We start from the raw sequence: 18,311 nt of genomic DNA, 5'->3' as shown, positions 1-18,311 counted from the left end.
GTAGTAAAATATTTAAATGTTTTGATTAAAATAGGATATATTATATCTAAAATAGTTTAACTTGAATCATCTCTAAGGTTTAATACGATCATGTTATTGTTTGGGTGTGATTGTAATATGATTTGTACCTTGGTATGACGGGTGAGCTGGGGAATTCCAAACAGAAGTTCATCGATATCCCATCGTATTATTGTTATTGCTCATTGCCTATTGGCCAATAAAAATAAACTGCGCTACTAATATTGCTACTGTATTATCATTAACCATTTTTAGTATCCAGGATTTTTTTAATTTATTATTCCGATTTCACCGTTGTTGAAATAAACGTTGTTTCCACGCCGTTATGAGTTTGGTTATTTAGTTTGCACCTAATAGTTAGTTTATGTATAATTTTTCTCTATTAATTCATTACTACCTGAATAATGGTGGGTCGAAAAACAGTTATCCCGTCTCATCAAATTGTGGAAGCAGTTCTTAAGTTTAAAGACCGTATAATAACTGAAGTCAATGGTGAAAAAAGTAAGTAGACCTAAATTTTTATAAAAACTTACGGTAATAATCAATTTAATACTAAATTAAATTAATTGACGTAGTAAATTATAACTTTATTGTGTGTATTCACTAATAGGTTCACTAATATGCTTGAAAAAATGTGAAATATTAAAAACAAATTTAAGTATTTAATATAGAAATTTAAAATTATTCAAAATTCCAAAAATACCACTTTTTGTAATTAATTTTCACTAAAAGAAATAAAAGATTGATAAATAATTAGGTATATAATATTCAAATATTTGAATTTTTAAATTTTTTTGTGCTGAACAAATAGTTTTCATCGTCGTGGCGCGAGCTAACCTTAAGTAAAAAAAAAATAAAGCGGCGGCACGACAGTGTATATTATTATCTCGAAGCAGGAGTTGCCCATTTCAACATTGTACATTTTGGTGTTTTTTTTAACCGGACCTAACTAATTATCTACTAAATCAATATATTTCAAATAAATTGGAAAAATTAGAAAAATCGTGCAGATGATCTTTTTGAATAAATCATCAAAATAGTACTGTTAGAAATTACGTTATTAAAGGAAATGTGCAAACTTTTTAATGAGAAATTATAATGAAATCTGGAATCACGGCGGCCGCATCTCGCATTGTCGTGCCGACTGATTCCCCCACTCAATTTCATGTACGCGACGCATTTCATTATTGCTCTTTCACGACTTCACGTGAACTTAGATTCTCGCCACTACCTATACGTAGCTATGGATTATTTGTTTCAATTCGTTATAAACTATATCGCTTCATTGAATTACATTATAGCTTAAATTTTTTATATTTTATTTAATGTAGTTTGTTAAATTGTAATTAATACTATAGTATTACACTATTACCTAGTGTGTTATACTGTTGATAATTATTCCTATGTTCGTACCTATATTATGTTCGTACGATAATATATTGGTATTATTTAATTATAAATATGCCAAACAAAGTGTACAAAGAAATAATAAAAAATAAAGAAAAGTACTTATTGAATAAAAAAAAGAATCTTAGTGATAAAATAAATTTCCCAAAAATACTGTTGTCTTGACAATTTTCTAAATTAATGGTTATATCACAACTCAGTGCAAAAAACGGAAGAGTAAAAAAAACAGATCTTTAAGTACTGTAACGATGTGATATCATAAATAAATTCTAAGTAAATTGAATAAAAAATATACTTATTTTGTTTCGATAATTTATTTACTCGGTGAAATAACGTGAATAAAATAAACAAAATGCATTAGAAAATCAATGTAATTTAACCTTTTCAATGCCCAGACACATTTTGCAATGGCACCTCCACAAGCCCATGTTTTTTTTAATTTTTTTTATGTTTACCTCATTTTATTTTTCAATACTTATAAATAAATAAATTCATAGAAAAAAAAAAAAAAAATATTCATCAATTAATTACTAAGTAATTAGCTAATACAAATGTTTTGGCCAGGGTTTCCTAAAATGTAACGATTATTGTTGTACGGTAATCAATTACGTCAATAAATACTAAACCGTTCAAATATTACTGTAATTTATTATTCTTTTTACAAAATAATAAGTGAAATATAATACAAACAAGGAATACAACAAAATACATTTATAATAAAATAAAATAATAAATAAAATACTAAACAAGTGTACAAGTTTTATTTTATTTATTTTTATGGTAAAGTTCAAAGCATGGTACAGCACATAGACCCACTTTGCATTCCTTACAAAAATATTTTGTATCTTTTCTTTTTTTGTTGATACTGCATATGACACATCTTCTCCTGGCAAATTTTCCTTGTGCGGTGGATTGAACTTCAGATAGAAAATGTTTTTTTTTACCTTGTAATAGCTCATCATCTTTTTTTCTATATAATTTTGGACTTTTTACAGTGGACTTGTACCTATCCATAATTTGTCTTATAAGTGTCAACTGAAAGTCGGCTAGAGGTGGATTCTTTCCTGTAACTTGTTTGTAAGCTGAGTATGAATTCAGTAGAGACATATCTATCAAATGAAAATACACCTTTTTGTACCATTTTATGGTCTTGCGTACACACTCTACACTACTCAGAAGCATGTCTGTCTTGTCCACAGAGCCCATGCTTTCATTATATTTTATAATGCAATCTGGCTTTCTAATGTTTTTATTTTCAATATCTGTTTTTCCAGTACATAACATTTTATCTGTGAAACAAGTTGTAAGCATATAAACATCCCGTCTATCCAACCATCTCATTGCCAACATTTTATTAGTATGTAAACTTTGTGTTTCACCAATTTTTAATTTATTCTTGAGCTCTGGCATTCCTCTTCGAGTTTTCCGAACAGTCCCACAACTATTTGTTTTATTCTTATGTAGATATGTTGAAAGCAATGGTGAAGTATACCAATTATCCGTGAATAATGTACGACCTTTTTTCAAATATCCACGCAACAATGTACAAACTACAGCTCCAGATTGTCCAAGATTTACATCACAGGCTTTTAACTCAGTAGTTTTACCAGTGTATATAACAAAATCTAATATAAAGTCTGTTTCTACATCACATAGTATAAAGAACTTGATACCAAAACGATGTCTTTTAGTTCGAATAAATTGCTTGAAAGAGAGTCGACCTTTCCACAAAAGTAGACTTTCGTCAATTACAAGGCTTTGAAATGGAACCATAGCATCTCTGAAATTTTTTTTAACTTCATTTAGAACCATTTTTATTTTATATAACCTATCATTGGCCGCTTGATGTTCATTGTTGGTAAAGTGGATATACCGAAGTAGAATCTGATATCTATTTCTACTCATAATTTGTCCAAATATAGGTGTATAAAGTAATGGATCAGTTGACCAGTATTCTTGAAGTTCAAGTTTTTTGTTCCTAGCCATCAGCATATTTATTGCAATAAACAAATACATTTCTTCAGACGTTGTATCGTACCAACGTTTATCACGGTCTCCAAGATCTTGATTTTCTGTATTCTGTCGATAATAGCGGTTTGTTTCGAATGCTACTTTACCCAACAGTGAAGGTGTGAAAAAACATTCAAAAAAATCAATTACAGGTGAATTTTCACCGAGTTCAAACTCAATTTTTTTTATGCCACTTTCACTTGAATCAAATTCATGAATGTTAGGTTTAAATGGTCCACTTTTCCATTTGAAATTCGGTGTAGTTAATCCTTGTTTCTTTTTTGTTTTTACTTTTGGTATATTTCTTGGTTTTTGAAGACAAGTAATTGGTCGTATTTCTGGCGTAGAAGGTGATTGATGTGGATCAATATCAATTTCAAAGGTTTCATCATTGTCACAATCTTGAGTTTGGATGTCATCATCAAGTGGGAACGTGTCTATATAAATATAAAAAAATAAATAAATGAATAACAATATTATTTATCTGATATACTATACAATAAAATAAATAAATTAGAATTACATTATAACTGATATTTTTTATTTTACAACAATATACAGGTAGGTCATAAAATAGTGAAGATATATAGTTTTTTAGTATGACTATAAATTACATGTAGGTATAAGTTTATACTTTGTAGTCTTTTATAATCATAACAAGTAATAATTACTAAAGCAATTATTATTCAATTCTATGATTATTACCAAATTGACTTCCTTATTGAATAGAAATAATAATAATAATAATACAAATATTTACCATCAAATCCAAATTCGTCGTCAGATTCCGCATTCGCTAGAAGTTCATCTAGTTCGGCTAATATTTCATAATCGTTCATACCACGAGACATAATCAATAGTAATTCAAACTAATAATCGAAATAAACAATTAACTGAATAAATAAACATTAAACAAAGTTACCAGTCACAGATGAAAATTGCAGTAATATACTAATATTCATTAATAATGAATAATGATAAACAAATACAATTTTGATAACCCCTGATAAGAACTATTTGGAAATTTGCTTATAACTTCTTTGTAAATGATGTTATGAAAAAAAAAATTAAACCATTGAATTCGTCATAATGAGCACTAGATAGCGATACCAGTTAAATGCCCGTATCACTATTATATAATGGACTATCATATGAAACGCACAGGTGCGTCACGGGCGTGTGGATGGCGTTTCTTTAAAACGCACAGGTGCGTCACGGGCAGTGAAAAGGTTAAAATATTATATTATAATGGACATTTCTGCTCAAAATAATTTCTCGCCAAGTAAATAAATTATTAAAACAAAATAAGTGTACTTTTTATTAAATTTACTTAGCATTGATTTATGATAGCCGATAGGTATCACATCCTTAAAGTGCTTAAAGATCTATTTTTTTTTACTTATCCGTTTTTTACACTGAGTTCGACGTAATGTATAATTTTATTGTATTCTCTTAACATTTTTTATTCAAATTACCTTTTTCCATATAGTTCGTTCTATAACCAAAAAATACAAATAATATTACCTATATAAACACAGTTATTGTTTACACAAATTTTAAGTTAAATTTGGACGAAATTAGGTAAGTACATGAAAACCTAGAACACCGATTTTAGTTATTTTGTTGTAATTTAAAAATATTATTCGTTGGTAAATGGTAACTATATACTTGAAACTTTTAAAGTATATTATTATATTCCATACTGACATCAAATACAATTTTTTCAGAAAATTAATTTTAACCTACTCGTAAAATAAATTTCTGTTTGACCAATATTAATATACTATCCAATATGGTTAGTGTGATAAAATATTATGTTTCAAATTTTCAACCCTAATATTATTTTAATTTTGTATTTTGTAAATTGAGTTTTTTCCAAAGAATAATCAAATAAAATACATTATTATTAATATGAAATAAAAACAACAAGAATATTGTGATTATAATTATTGTATACAGAATTATCATTTATGCTAATTTATTCTTAAATTATAATAATACAAAATATATATTGTATATTATACTTCGTACCGTGAGTAGGCTATTATTATTGGAGGGTTGTGCAAAAATAAGGATTTAAACAAAATTCATAATTTGACGTAACATTTTACAAATTCTATTTTTACAAATATTCTTTTCAGAAATTATTGTAGCTACTGACACTGTTTGGAGTGATATAAGCATTTATTTAAATAGTCTTATGAGTAAAAGTGCTATTCACACTTTTGTGTATAAGGGACGCCATGAGATAAAAGAAAAGCTCGGATTTTGTTCTAGTCCCAAGATTGATCCACCAGAAGCCATCTTTAATTCTTCCACAGAATATGGTCGGTATTACTTTTTACACGTATTATTCAAATATATTACTTATATAAGTACACTTTTATTTGATTATTTCATAATGATAAGGTATTATTACACAATACATATCATCTAAATAAAGTTTTTTTTTATTTAACTATATGCACTTACATCATTAAATTATCTGCGTTACAATTGACATATATTAATAACTGTTAACTTTTTTTTATACAGGTAGTTCGGATGAAAATTCCAGCAGTAATCTGGATTTTCCTAGAAGAAAATTTGTGGTAACTTTTTCTTCAGAAGAATGGAAAAAAATAAAACCTGATGATGTGCATACAGACTGCATGATAAAAAACGACCATCACAAAGTTTTAAAACGTACTATGCATTAACCAAAAATCAATGGACACCTATTTTGGCTGAACATTTTTGGGTGCATACACAACTTCCATGCTGCTTATCATTCCGCAAAGCAAATGTTCATCCACATGGAACAAACTTTGTGACCGTATTTGGACGATGTAGTGTATGCAGCTCATGCTTTAAAGGGATTATTTCTGAAAAACCATTAGATAATGAAAAGTAATATTTTTATTAAATTTTAAGCAAATTTTTTTCCTAAATTTTGTTATTTCATACAAAGTTGTACATTTTAATTTTATTTTTTGCAATGCAATGCACGTATACGGGGAATTTTGACATGTTGCACGAGCCAAATAAAAAACGCCGTTTGTTGGGAACAGCAAAGGAAAAAGTAATAACAGCTATTGTTCAAAAAAATATGTCTAGCGCCACACATCGTGAAACAGAAGCTGTACGACTGATGAAAACAGGTGATTTTAGTCCGTAATAATAAGTATAAAAAAAAATCCTTTTCAGGAGGAGGGTGTTGGAGGGGGAGCGTTAAATTTGAAAAACTACAATTTTATTCACCTCAATCTTTTGTAACGTTAGGTTAGTAAAAAAAATTAAAATCGTTATTTTAGATTAAAAGTGAAGCGATTCATTTTACAATGATGTTTTTTTTACGTCTGTGAACAATTTTTAGAGCTGTTATGCTTGAGTCATCGACTTAGGACTTGTTCTGTTAGGAAAGTGAATGTTTGTTCTTTAAAAAGAACAGAAATGCATCCTAATACCCAAGGATGGGCAAGTTAACGATTTTTTTTAACTTGTTAAGTTAAGTTATTTTAAAACAATAAAGTTGAGTTAAGTTAAAAGTTACTCATATTTTTTTTTCGTTAACTCGTTAAGTTAAGAATTAACTTTGAAAAAAAAGTAACTTAACTTAGTTTAAATTTAAAATTTGCTAATTTACAAAAATAAAAAATTCCAGATACAAAATATAGATTATTAGATAGTTTTTCTTTACGCTCAAGAAAATTACTGGGGAAATTTAAAATGATACATCAAAGCAAAAACCCATTCGAAAATTTGCATTATTCTTTGGACAAAAATTAACTTAATATAGATACTTTTGTTCAAGATTAACGTGTTACCTGTTAATCTTGAAAAAAAGTAACTTATTAAGTTAAAAGTTAATTTGAAAAAAAAAGTAACGCGTTAATTAACTTAATTAAAATTCACTTAACGTTTTAACTTAATTTTAACTTTTAACTCGTTAATGCCCAGCCTTGCAGTAATACCTACATATTCAAAATAATTGGGGGAAAAGTAAGGGTACAACAAACATTTTTACAAGAAAAAAAATGTTCAAACCATCAATCAAATATTTCATATTTTTAGGTTATTCTGAACCACCTATTATACCATCGGGGGGTGCATTACGTCAAATAAAATGGCGAAACTTGGCATCAAATAGAAGGCATGAAGACGTATTTACATCATTGGCAATCATGAAAAATGAAAATGAGTATAAAGACATTCTACATGATTTAAGTTGTGAACTATTTTATATTCATTACCATAGTTGCGAACAGATCCATCTCTACAGAAGTTACTGTCAAAGTACTTCTTATCCTAAGATCATAATTGATGCAACTGGATCATTAATTAAGAATTTTAAAAAATTTGGAATGAATAAAACTAAAACAATTTATCTATACGAAGCTTTGGTGTACGATGAATCAAAACTACACAGCTCTACGGTTTCAAACATGATACGTGAGCGGCATACAACTCTTGCTATCTATAACTGGCTAGCAAACTGGTTAAATTTTAATGTGCCTTCACCTAGAGAAACTGTTTGCGACCAATCCATGGCCTTGTTGTCCGCATGTGTGAAATGTTTTACCCAGTATTCTTCACTAAAACAGTATATCAGAGTTTGTGCTAAGTTAGCATTAGGTAAGGTATCGCCGGATCCAATTTGGTTGCTCAATTGTTTCATACGAACAGATGTTGCTCACTTTATAAGATTAGTGAGTAAATGGATTCCATTGAAGAATACTCAAGGTAGAGTTAGAGAAGTAATTCTACGCAGCATAGGAGTTATAATTAAAAACCAATCTATATCGGAAATATATTCAATTGTTTTATCCCTATTTGTCGTGTTAACAAATGAAACTGATGGAGTTGATGCAGTGAGAGGTAGAGACACTCCATGTGAGTATCATAAAAAACAATTAATTGATATAACATCCACGGGTTTTATAAATTACGAAGAATGGTATAATCAAGTGTTATCAACTATTGACTCTGAGGAAGACATTCACGATTCAATTGAGGAAGTGGATGAATCACAAAATTTTGATCTTGATAATGAAAAAAATCCATTTCAGAGTTGGGCTGAGGAAATATTTGAAAAGAGCAAAGAATATATTCAAGAGGGTAATGGCATTAATGCTATGTATTTGCCCACATTAGTGCCATTAATAATTAAATGCATGCAGTTTTTACCTTTGTGGTGAGGTTTAATGATACCTATTTTTAATTATGGAAAAATGACAGCCAGTTCTGCAGGAGTGGAATCAAGCTTTAAAAAACTAAAAGTAGTAACTTTCAAAGACATAGACCTTCCTACAAATATTGATTTGTTTTTAGAAAGACACATAATATCTCTACGAGGAAATTCTCTTTTGCGTTCTTCAAATTACACACATACCATTCAAAGTGACAACTTTAAAGAAGTTATACTGATTGATCAAACTAATGAAGATGACTTTATTGCTATTGATGAAAACAATATTAAATCACAATAAACAAATCAATAACAGTTAACTGTGATGAGAATACTGCTAAAGAAGGGTGGGATAGAAAATCTAAAAAGCAACGTATAACAAATTCTTACTTAAACTCTAACACACATTTGCGTCATATAGACTTAAATAATTCACGCAGCATTACATCGTTACCTAATTTAAAAAATGGTTCAAAAGTAACTGATCTAAAAAGTAGGAATTTAAAAGGTTATGGTAAAGTTGCACTTAGTAATACTTGTGCTTTTGATGCACTGGCTTCAATATTCATGGTGTCTTATTGTACAAGTAAGCGATATTCCGAAGAAATAAATTGCCTGGAAAACCCAAATGAATTTCTTTCTTTTGTTTCGTCAATTGTTAAAAAAGGAATCAACCCTACAACTTACAAAGAAAGAGCTCAGATATTATTAACTTATCTCGAACCAGAAGCAACCAAAATTGACTATGACATTACATTAGTTTCTTGCCATGCAACAACAGCATTTGTCATACAAAAGCTATTTCAAGATATACCTACGGCATTTGATTATATATTATGTTCAAACCCTAAATGTGACTACTCAACGGAAAAACAAAAACCAGTGACATACATCACATTCCACACAGAAAATAATCTAGATGGTTTACAAAATTTTTTATTAGAAAGATTATCGATAGACTATTTGACTTGTGGAAATATAAACCAATATCAAACAAACCCATGTAATGGTGATAAAACTATAAGGACCGAAGCATCTACAAAACATTTAATTATAGAAATTTTAAAATGGGAAGGTACTTACAGTAAATACATTAACTAAAATATAACCTATAAACACTATATACATTTATTTATGTTATCATATTTTTTAATTGCAGGAGATATTACTAACTATAAAGATCAATCAACAGAAGCTGCTCCACAGCTACAAATACCTCTAAAGGATATCCCACAAGTTCTAACACATTATAACACAGCATAATATGAATTGCGAGGTGTATGTGACTATCGGAAAGGGCTAAGTAGATTGCGCACATCTGTTGGTCACTATGTAGCGTACTGTAAAAGAGGGCCTAACAATTGGGAATTATTTGATGACACTACCAAAAAGTCAAAAGCAGTCAATCAAAATACAGTTGTATTGTGTGAGCTTCTCATTTATACAGTATAATAAAATAAATTATCAAAGCATTTGTATACCATAAAATGTACAAATAAAATATTTTGATTAACTGAATTCAAATTTTATAGGTACTACATTAAAATAACTTGACAATATATTGTTATCTATTAAAAAAAATTCCAACCTCCAAGTGTAACCAATTTTAAAAAATAAAATTTAATAAGATTGTTTACGAAATTTCTATCAAACGTTTGAAAAACTCTGTGTAAAGTTCTAATAAATACTTAAATATAATACTGCAGAAGTGTAATGAGTGGGGAATAAAATACTTCATACCTGTACTTATACAATAGGTGCCTATACCAATGGAGGTATTTTATACCTCATTTTATTTAAAAAAATATTTTATTATTCCGCAGAAAAAATGTTAAAATGTAAACCTTAAACATTGAATGAATTATACAGTTGTTTATCTTGGGTACCTATGTAAACTTAATAATTATTGGTATATGAATATTTAATATTATTATCTACATTTTCGTATACTTGTAAATTTGACGTTTTTTTTTTAAAAAATTAGTTATATTATTTACTGCATGGGCTTCCACGATAAAAAATTTTTTGTAAATCAAATTGTCTAAAAATATTGTTATACTTTTATCTTCTTCTGTAATGCCGTTAGTTTTTTTTCTTCGTGTATTTCAATATTATTGTTATGATTACACGGCGTTATGGATAGGCAATTTAGCTATACCTCTGTCATGGTTCTATTTGTCCGGTATCTCCCGTGTTAGGTCTTATTCAACAATAAAATACGACTTATAAATATAATAATCATAAAAATATAAAGTAATTAGTGTTCAAGACGAATGTACACATTAAATTATATTATTTGTTTTATTGTTATTACATATGATTATGTACATTTTTTTTTATTTCTCACATTTTTATTTTTAATAACAATCAGAAAAAAATTTGACGGTATTCGAAGTAAAAATTTACATGTATAATTAATATTTACATATGTTATGCTTCATTGTTTATTTGATAATATGAGCAAATTAACAATCATTATAATATTAAAGTTTTTCAACAAAACGAAAATTAAACAAAATGAATTTTAATAAATTATAAACTTAAATTTTGGACTGATGACACCAGTCAACATCTCTTTTTGCATCCCTCTTGTCTTCTCAACTCGTTGTCATCTCACAGATGTAATCAAGCGCACCATATGGCGGTATCGGTGTACCTACCACACTATTTGCAACAGCAACAGCAGCATAACGTCCTCCCGAACTTGAGGAGCCGCCTTCCCACTGCCGATAAGAACGATCTACGACGACCTTGCCGGGGTTTTTCTGCTGCTGCTGACTTTGCTTGGACCGCAGTCGTCGCTAGCTCCAACCCATCGCCATCACTTTTGGCCACGGCTATAGGAACTATGGTCGTGCTTTCGGTTGCCTCGTCCGGAACAAAATCGTTAACATCAGCCAGTGCATCTAACAGCTGGATTCTAACCGGTGCCACGTAAGAATCAAGCTGTTCAGTCACCGCTGACTTTACTTGGATCATAGTCATCGCTGGCTCCAACCCGTCGCCATCACTTTTGGCCACGACTTTAGGAACTATGGTCGTGCTTTTGGTTGCCTCGTCCGGAACAAAATCGTTAACATCAGCCAGTGCATCTAACAGCTGGATTCTAACCGGTGCCACGTAAGAATCAAGCTCTTCAGTCACCGCTGACTTTACTTGGGTCGTAGTCATCGCTGGCTCCAACCCGTCGCCATCACTTTTGTCCACGACTATAGAAACTATGGTCGTGCTTTCGGTTGCCTCGTCCGGAACAAAATCGTTAACATCAGCCAGTGCATCTAACAGCTGGATTCTAACCGGTGCCACGTAAGAATCAAGCTGTTCAGTCACCGCTGACTTTACTTGGATCGTAGTTGTCGCAGGCTCCAACCCGTCGCCATCACTTTTGCTCGAAGTCAATGTCGTCGTCGTCGGTTGTTGATCACGGAGCTCACTGATAGCACATACAATTTTTGGCCTCACGGTCAGTGTAGGGTCGTCTACCGCGTTATCTTTCGTCGTGTATTTATTGTCGTCCACCATATATACGTTGTCTGTCGATGGATAATCGCACTCCTGCAAGATTCCAACAGGAGCTTCCAACAGTTCGTCATTTGGACACAGGGATAGTAGTGGTGCTAAATCTAACGTCCTCTGATCGGCCTCCACCTGCAATGTGGATGTCGTCGCCGACGGTTGTTGGTCACAGAGCTCAGTGATACAGACAATTTTGGGCCCCACGGTCAGCGTAGGGTCGTCTGCCGTATATGCTCCGTCGTCTGCCATCATGTGAGTGTTGTCTTTCGACGGATATCCGCTATGGGTGCGGAACTCGTAATTCTGCGAATTTCCAACAGCCGGGTTATTCTGCACTCGTCCTGACGTAGTGACGTTGTTTTGCAAAACTTTTTTTGATTTTTATAAGGTTGACTCCTCAGCGTTTTTTTTTTACCTCACGCAAGGTTATAGAAAAATTATTAAACAATAAGATATAAGTAATACATTCAAAAGTTGATTATTAAATTATATTTATGTTATAGAAAATAAAATAATTCGTTAAGCGGTTCGTTACGAAATATAAACTGATTCAAAATATGTAATCGGTCGTATGAATAAACATCCAAACGAATATTTCCATGACAACAAAATAATATAATATTGTTCAAAATTTAAAATATAATACACGGCCAATTTAATTCCAAAGACATTACATATGTAAATTTCAACATAATTAATATTAACATGAATACTTGTATTATACAAGTAATATAAGTGGAATACTTAAAAGCACCTTTATTGCACGTCACAATATTTTCAAAATATTTAGATTTATTTTATGCTATTCGCTACCACAAATCTATTAAAACCGTATGTTTGTATTGTATTTACTATTGACTAGGTAATAATAACATCTAGCAAGATCGTATAAAATAATATTATAATTTATATTATAGAAAATTAGTTTTTGTCAAGAGTTAGTTCAACCTGGTACTACTGATAGAAAAATAAATTACTTACAGAAATACCATATAGGTACCAATATACCTATAGTAAAATATGTTTAGGCTGACAGATCGTTTTAAAACAATGATTTATATAACCCCGATGGTATAATAGGTGGTTCAGAATAACCTGAAAATATGAAATATTTGATTGATGGTTTGAACATTTTTTTTCTTGTAAAAATGTTTGTTGTACCCTTACTTTTCCCCCAATTATTTTGAATATGTAGGTATTACTGTAAGGCTGGGCATTAACGAGTTAAAAGTTAAAATTAAGTTAAAACGTTAAGTGAATTTTAATTAAGTTAATTAACGCGTTACTTTTTTTTTCAAATTAACTTTTAACTTAACAAGTTACTTTTTTTCAAGATTAACAGGTAACACGTTAATCTTGAACAAAAGTATCTATATTAAGTTAATTTTTGTCCGAAGAATAATGCAAATTTTTGAATGGGTTTTTGCTTTGATGTATCATTTTAAATTTCCCCAGTAATTTTCTTGAGCGTAAAGAAAAACTATCTAATAATCTATATTTTGTATCTGGAATTTTTTATTTTTGTAAATTAGCAAATTTTAAATTTAAACTAAGTTTACTTTTTTTTCAAAGTTAATTCTTAACTTTACGAGTTAACGAAAAAAAAATATGAGTAACTTTTAACTTAACTCAACTTTATTGTTTTAAAATAACTTAACTTAACAAGTTAAAAAAAATCGTTAACTTGCCCATCCTTGGGTATTAGGATGCATTTCTGTTCTTTTTAAAGAACAAAAATTCACTTTCCTAACAGAACAAGTCCTAAGTCGATGACTCAAGCATAACAGCTCTAAAAATTGTTCACAGACGTAAAAAAAACATCATTGTAAAATGAATCGCTTCACTTTTAATCTAAAATAACGATTTTAATTTTTTTTACTAACCTAACGTTACAAAAGATTGAGGTGAATAAAATTGTAGTTTTTCAAATTTAACGCTCCCCCTCCAACACCCTCCTCCTGAAAAGGATTTTTTTTTATACTTATTATTACGGACTAAAATCACCTGTTTTCATCAGTCGTACAGCTTCTGTTTCACGATGTGTGGCGCTAGACATATTTTTTTGAACAATGGCTGTTATTACTTTTTCCTTTGCTGTTCCCAACAAACGGCGTTTTTTATTTGGCTCGTGCAACATGTCAAAATTCCCCGTATACGTGCATTGCATTAATACCCTGTAAAAAATAAAATTAAAATGTACAACTTTGTATGAAATAACAAAATTTAGGAAAAAAATTTGCTTAAAATTTAATAAAAATATTAATTTTCATTATCTAATGGTTTTTCAGAAATAATCCCTTTAAAGCATGAGCTGCATACACTACATCGTCCAAATACGGTCACAAAGTTTGTTCCATGTGGATGAACATTTGCTTTGCGGAATGATAAGCAGCATGGAAGTTGTGTATGCACCCAAAAATATTCAGCCAAAATAGGTGTCCATTGATTTTTGGTTAATGCATAGTACGTTTTAAAACTTTGTGATGGTCGTTTTTTATCATGCAGTCTGTATTGCACATCATCAGGTTTTATTTTTTTCCATTCTTCTGAAGAAAAAGTTACCACAAATTTTCTTCTAGGAAAATCCAGATTACTGCTGGAATTTTCATCCGAACTACCTGTATAAAAAAAAGTTAACAGTTATTAATATATGTCAATTGTAACGCAGATAATTTAATGATGTAAGTGCATATAGTTAAATAAAAAAAAACTTTATTTAGATGATATGTATTGTGTAATAATACCTTATCATTATGAAATAATCAAATAAAAGTGTACTTATATAAGTAATATATTTGAATAATACGTGTAAAAAGTAATACCGACCATATTCTGTGGAAGAATTAAAGATGGCTTCTGGTGGATCAATCTTGGGACTAGAACAAAATCCGAGCTTTTCTTTTATCTCATGGCGTCCCTTATACACAAAAGTGTGAATAGCACTTTTACTCATAAGACTATTTAAATAAATGCTTATATCACTCCAAACAGTGTCAGTAGCTACAATAATTTCTGAAAAGAATATTTGTAAAAATAGAATTTGTAAAATGTTACGTCAAATTATGAATTTTGTTTAAATCCTTATTTTTGCACAACCCTCCAATAATAATAGCCTACTCACGGTACGAAGTATAATATACAATATATATTTTGTATTATTATTATTTAAGAATAAATTAGCATAAATGATAATTCTGTATACAATAATTATAATCACAATATTCTTGTTGTTTTTATTTCATATTAATAATAATGTATTTTATTTGATTATTCTTTGGAAAAAACTCAATTTACAAAATACAAAATTAAAATAATATTAGGGTTGAAAATTTGAAACATAATATTTTATCACACTAACCATATTGGATGGTATATTAATATTGGTCAAACAGAAATTTATTTTACGAGTAGGTTAAAATTAATTTTCTGAAAAAATTGTATTTGATGTCAGTATGGAATATAAAAATATACTTTAAAAGTTTCAAGTATATAGTTACCATTTACCAACGAATAATATTTTTAAATTACAACAAAATAACTAAAATCGGTGTTCTAGGTTTTCATGTACTTACCTAATTTCGTCCAAATTTAACTTAAAATTTGTGTAAACAATAACTGTGTTTATATAGGTAATATTATTTGTATTTTTTGGTTATAGAACGAACTATATGGAAAAAGGTAATTTGAATAAAAAATGTTAAGAGAATACAATAAAATTATACATTACGTCGAACTCAGTGTAAAAAACGGATAAGTAAAAAAAAATAGATCTTTAAGCACTTTAAGGATGTGATACCTATCGGCTATCATAAATCAATGCTAAGTAAATTTAATAAAAAGTACACTTATTTTGTTTTAATAATTTATTTACTTGGCGAGAAATTATTTTGAGCAGAAATGTCCATTATAATATAATATTTTAAATTACATTGATTTTCTAATGCATTTTGTTTATTTTATTCACGTTATTTCACCGAGTAAATAAATTATCGAAACAAAATAAGTATATTTTTTATTCAATTTACTTAGAATTTATTTATGATATCACATCGTTACAGTACTTAAAGATCTGTTTTTTTTACTCTTCCGTTTTTTGCACTGAGTTGTGATAATATAACCATTAATTTAGAAAATTGTCAAGACAACAGTATTTTTGGGAAATTTATTTTATCACTAAGATTCTTTTTTTTATTCAATAAGTACTTTTCTTTATTTTTTATTATTTCTTTGTACACTTTGTTTGGCATATTTATAATTAAATAATACCAATATATTATCGTACGAACATAATATAGGTACGAACATAGGAATAATTATCAACAGTATAACACACTAGGTAATAGTGTAATACTATAGTATTAATTACAATTTAACAAACTACATTAAATAAAATATAAAAAATTTAAGCTATAATGTAATTCAATGAAGCGATATAGTTTATAACGAATTGAAACAAATAATCCATAGCTACGTATAGGTAGTGGCGAGAATCTAAGTTCACGTGAAGTCGTGAAAGAGCAATAATGAAATGCGTCGCGTACATGAAATTGAGTGGGGGAATCAGTCGGCACGACAATGCGAGATGCGGCCGCCGTGATTCCAGATTTCATTATAATTTCTCATCAAAAAGTTTGCACATTTCCTTTAATAACGTAATTTCTAACAGTACTATTTTGATGATTTATTCAAAAAGATCATCTGCACGATTTTTCTAATTTTTCCAATTTATTAGAAATATATTGATTTAGTAGATAATTAGTTAGGTCCGGTTAAAAAAAACACCAAAATGTACAATGTTGAAATGGGCAACTCCTGCTTCGAGATAATAATATACACTGTCGTGCCGCCGCTTTATTTTTTTTTACTTAAGGTTCGCTCGCGCCACGACGATGAAAACTATTTGTTCAGCACAAAAAAATTTAAAAATTCAAATATTTGAATATTATATACCTAATTATTTATCAATCTTTTATTTCTTTTAGTGAAAATTAATTACAAAAAGTGGTATTTTTGGAATTTTGAATAATTTTAAATTTCTATATTAAATACTTAAATTTGTTTTTCATATTTCACATTTTTTCAAGCATATTTTTAATTTTTTAACATCTATATAACTACCGAGCCCTACATATTAGTGAATACACACAATAAAGTTATAATTTACTACGTCAATTAATTTAATTTAGTATTAAATTGATTATTACTGTAAGTTTTTTTAAAAATTTAGGTCTACTTACTTTTTTCACCATTGACTTCAGTTATTATACGGTCTTTAAACTTAAGAACTGCTTCCACAATTTGATGAGACGGTATAACTGTTTTTCGACCCGCCATTATTCAGGTAGTAATGAATTAATAGAGAAAAATTATACATAAACTAACTATTAGGTGCAAACTAAATAACCAAACTCATAACGGCGTGGAAACAACGTTTATTTCAACAACGGTGAAATCGGAATAATGAATTAAAAAAATCCTGGATACTAAAAATGGTTAATGATAATACAGTAGCAATATTAGTAGCGCAGTTTATTTTTATTGGCCAATAGGCAATGAGCAATAACAATAATACGATGGGATATCGATGAACTTCTGTTTGGAATTCCCCAGCTCACCCGTCATACCAAGGTACAAATCATATTACAATCACACCCAAACAATAACATGATCGTATTAAACCTTAGAGATGATTCAAGTTAAACTATTTTAGATATAATATATCCTATTTTAATCAAAACATTCAAATATTTTACTACCTACGAGCTAACCAAATTAAAAACAAGGGATCCAACATGAGCATTATATTAATATGGGTCACTGTATAATGCATGGTATTAAATTTTAATTTAATGATATATCATTGTATAAGAAAAACGATTCTGAGCGGAGACAGTATGTCAGTCTAGGTTTAAGACATATTATACATATTTATGGTATTAAAAAAAAAATTGACCTATAATAGGTACCTATACTAAATTCCAAATTAATCATATCACAATATCCATTAGGTACTTATAACGCGTTATACATCAACAACAAACCGTGATACTATCATAGATATATAATAGTACACTTTAGAAGTTTCAAGTAACCACGAATAGTATTATACAATCACAACAAAATAACTAAAATAGTTATTCTAGGTTTTTTAATATGTAATTTCGTCCAAATTTGTACTTAAAATTACTATAAA

At 29.2% G+C, this 18,311-nt stretch overlaps 3 protein-coding genes across 3 annotated transcripts; all 3 read right to left on the bottom strand.

The window, feature by feature from the left end:
- Positions 1 to 1,806: 1,806 nt before the first annotated feature.
- On the bottom strand, positions 1,807 to 4,505 carry LOC132945169 (piggyBac transposable element-derived protein 4-like). Its single transcript, XM_061014836.1, has 2 exons — positions 4,196 to 4,505; positions 1,807 to 3,872 (listed from the first exon to the last, which is right to left on the bottom strand). Exons 1-2 carry the CDS (start codon positions 4,284 to 4,286, stop codon positions 2,191 to 2,193), a joined length of 1,773 nt encoding a protein of 590 aa, XP_060870819.1. The 5' UTR covers positions 4,287 to 4,505; the 3' UTR covers positions 1,807 to 2,190.
- Positions 4,506 to 11,266: 6,761 nt separating this feature from the next.
- Positions 11,267 to 12,367, bottom strand: LOC132944763 (uncharacterized). Its single transcript, XM_061014246.1, has one exon. It carries the CDS (start codon positions 12,365 to 12,367, stop codon positions 11,267 to 11,269), a length of 1,101 nt encoding a protein of 366 aa, XP_060870229.1.
- Positions 12,368 to 14,377: 2,010 nt separating this feature from the next.
- Positions 14,378 to 17,452, bottom strand: LOC132944761 (uncharacterized). The gene is made up of 3 exons (XM_061014243.1): positions 17,356 to 17,452; positions 14,945 to 15,130; positions 14,378 to 14,736 (listed from the first exon to the last, which is right to left on the bottom strand). The coding sequence occupies exons 1-3, from the start codon at positions 17,450 to 17,452 to the stop codon at positions 14,378 to 14,380; spliced, it is 642 nt and encodes a 213-aa protein (XP_060870226.1).
- Between the last annotated feature and the right edge of the window lie 859 nt (positions 17,453 to 18,311).

The sequence above is a fragment of the Metopolophium dirhodum genome, chromosome 5, assembly GCF_019925205.1.
Source record: "Metopolophium dirhodum isolate CAU chromosome 5, ASM1992520v1, whole genome shotgun sequence".
NCBI classification, from domain to species: Eukaryota; Metazoa; Arthropoda; class Insecta; order Hemiptera; family Aphididae; genus Metopolophium; species Metopolophium dirhodum.
Note: the sequence above shows the minus strand (reverse complement) of the source record. Positions and strands in the feature narration are given on the sequence as shown.

Bases quoted from the DNA above. Each gene is read 5' to 3' on its own strand.
- LOC132944763 (XM_061014246.1), bottom strand. From the start codon at position 12,367: ATGGCAGACGACGGAGCATATACGGCAGACGACCCTACGCTGACCGTG.
- LOC132944761 (XM_061014243.1), bottom strand. From the start codon at position 17,452: ATGGCGGGTCGAAAAACAGTTATACCGTCTCATCAAATTGTGGAAGCA. The intron at 15,131-17,355 runs GTAAGTAGACCT...TATTCTTTTCAG, and splicing joins TGAAGTCAATGGTGAAAAAA to AAATTATTGTAGCTACTGAC. The intron at 14,737-14,944 runs GTCGGTATTACT...TTTTTTATACAG, and splicing joins TAATTCTTCCACAGAATATG to GTAGTTCGGATGAAAATTCC.
- LOC132945169 (XM_061014836.1), bottom strand. From the start codon at position 4,286: ATGTCTCGTGGTATGAACGATTATGAAATATTAGCCGAACTAGATGAA. The intron at 3,873-4,195 runs GTAAATATTTGT...ATATTTATATAG, and splicing joins CGACGAATTTGGATTTGATG to ACACGTTCCCACTTGATGAT.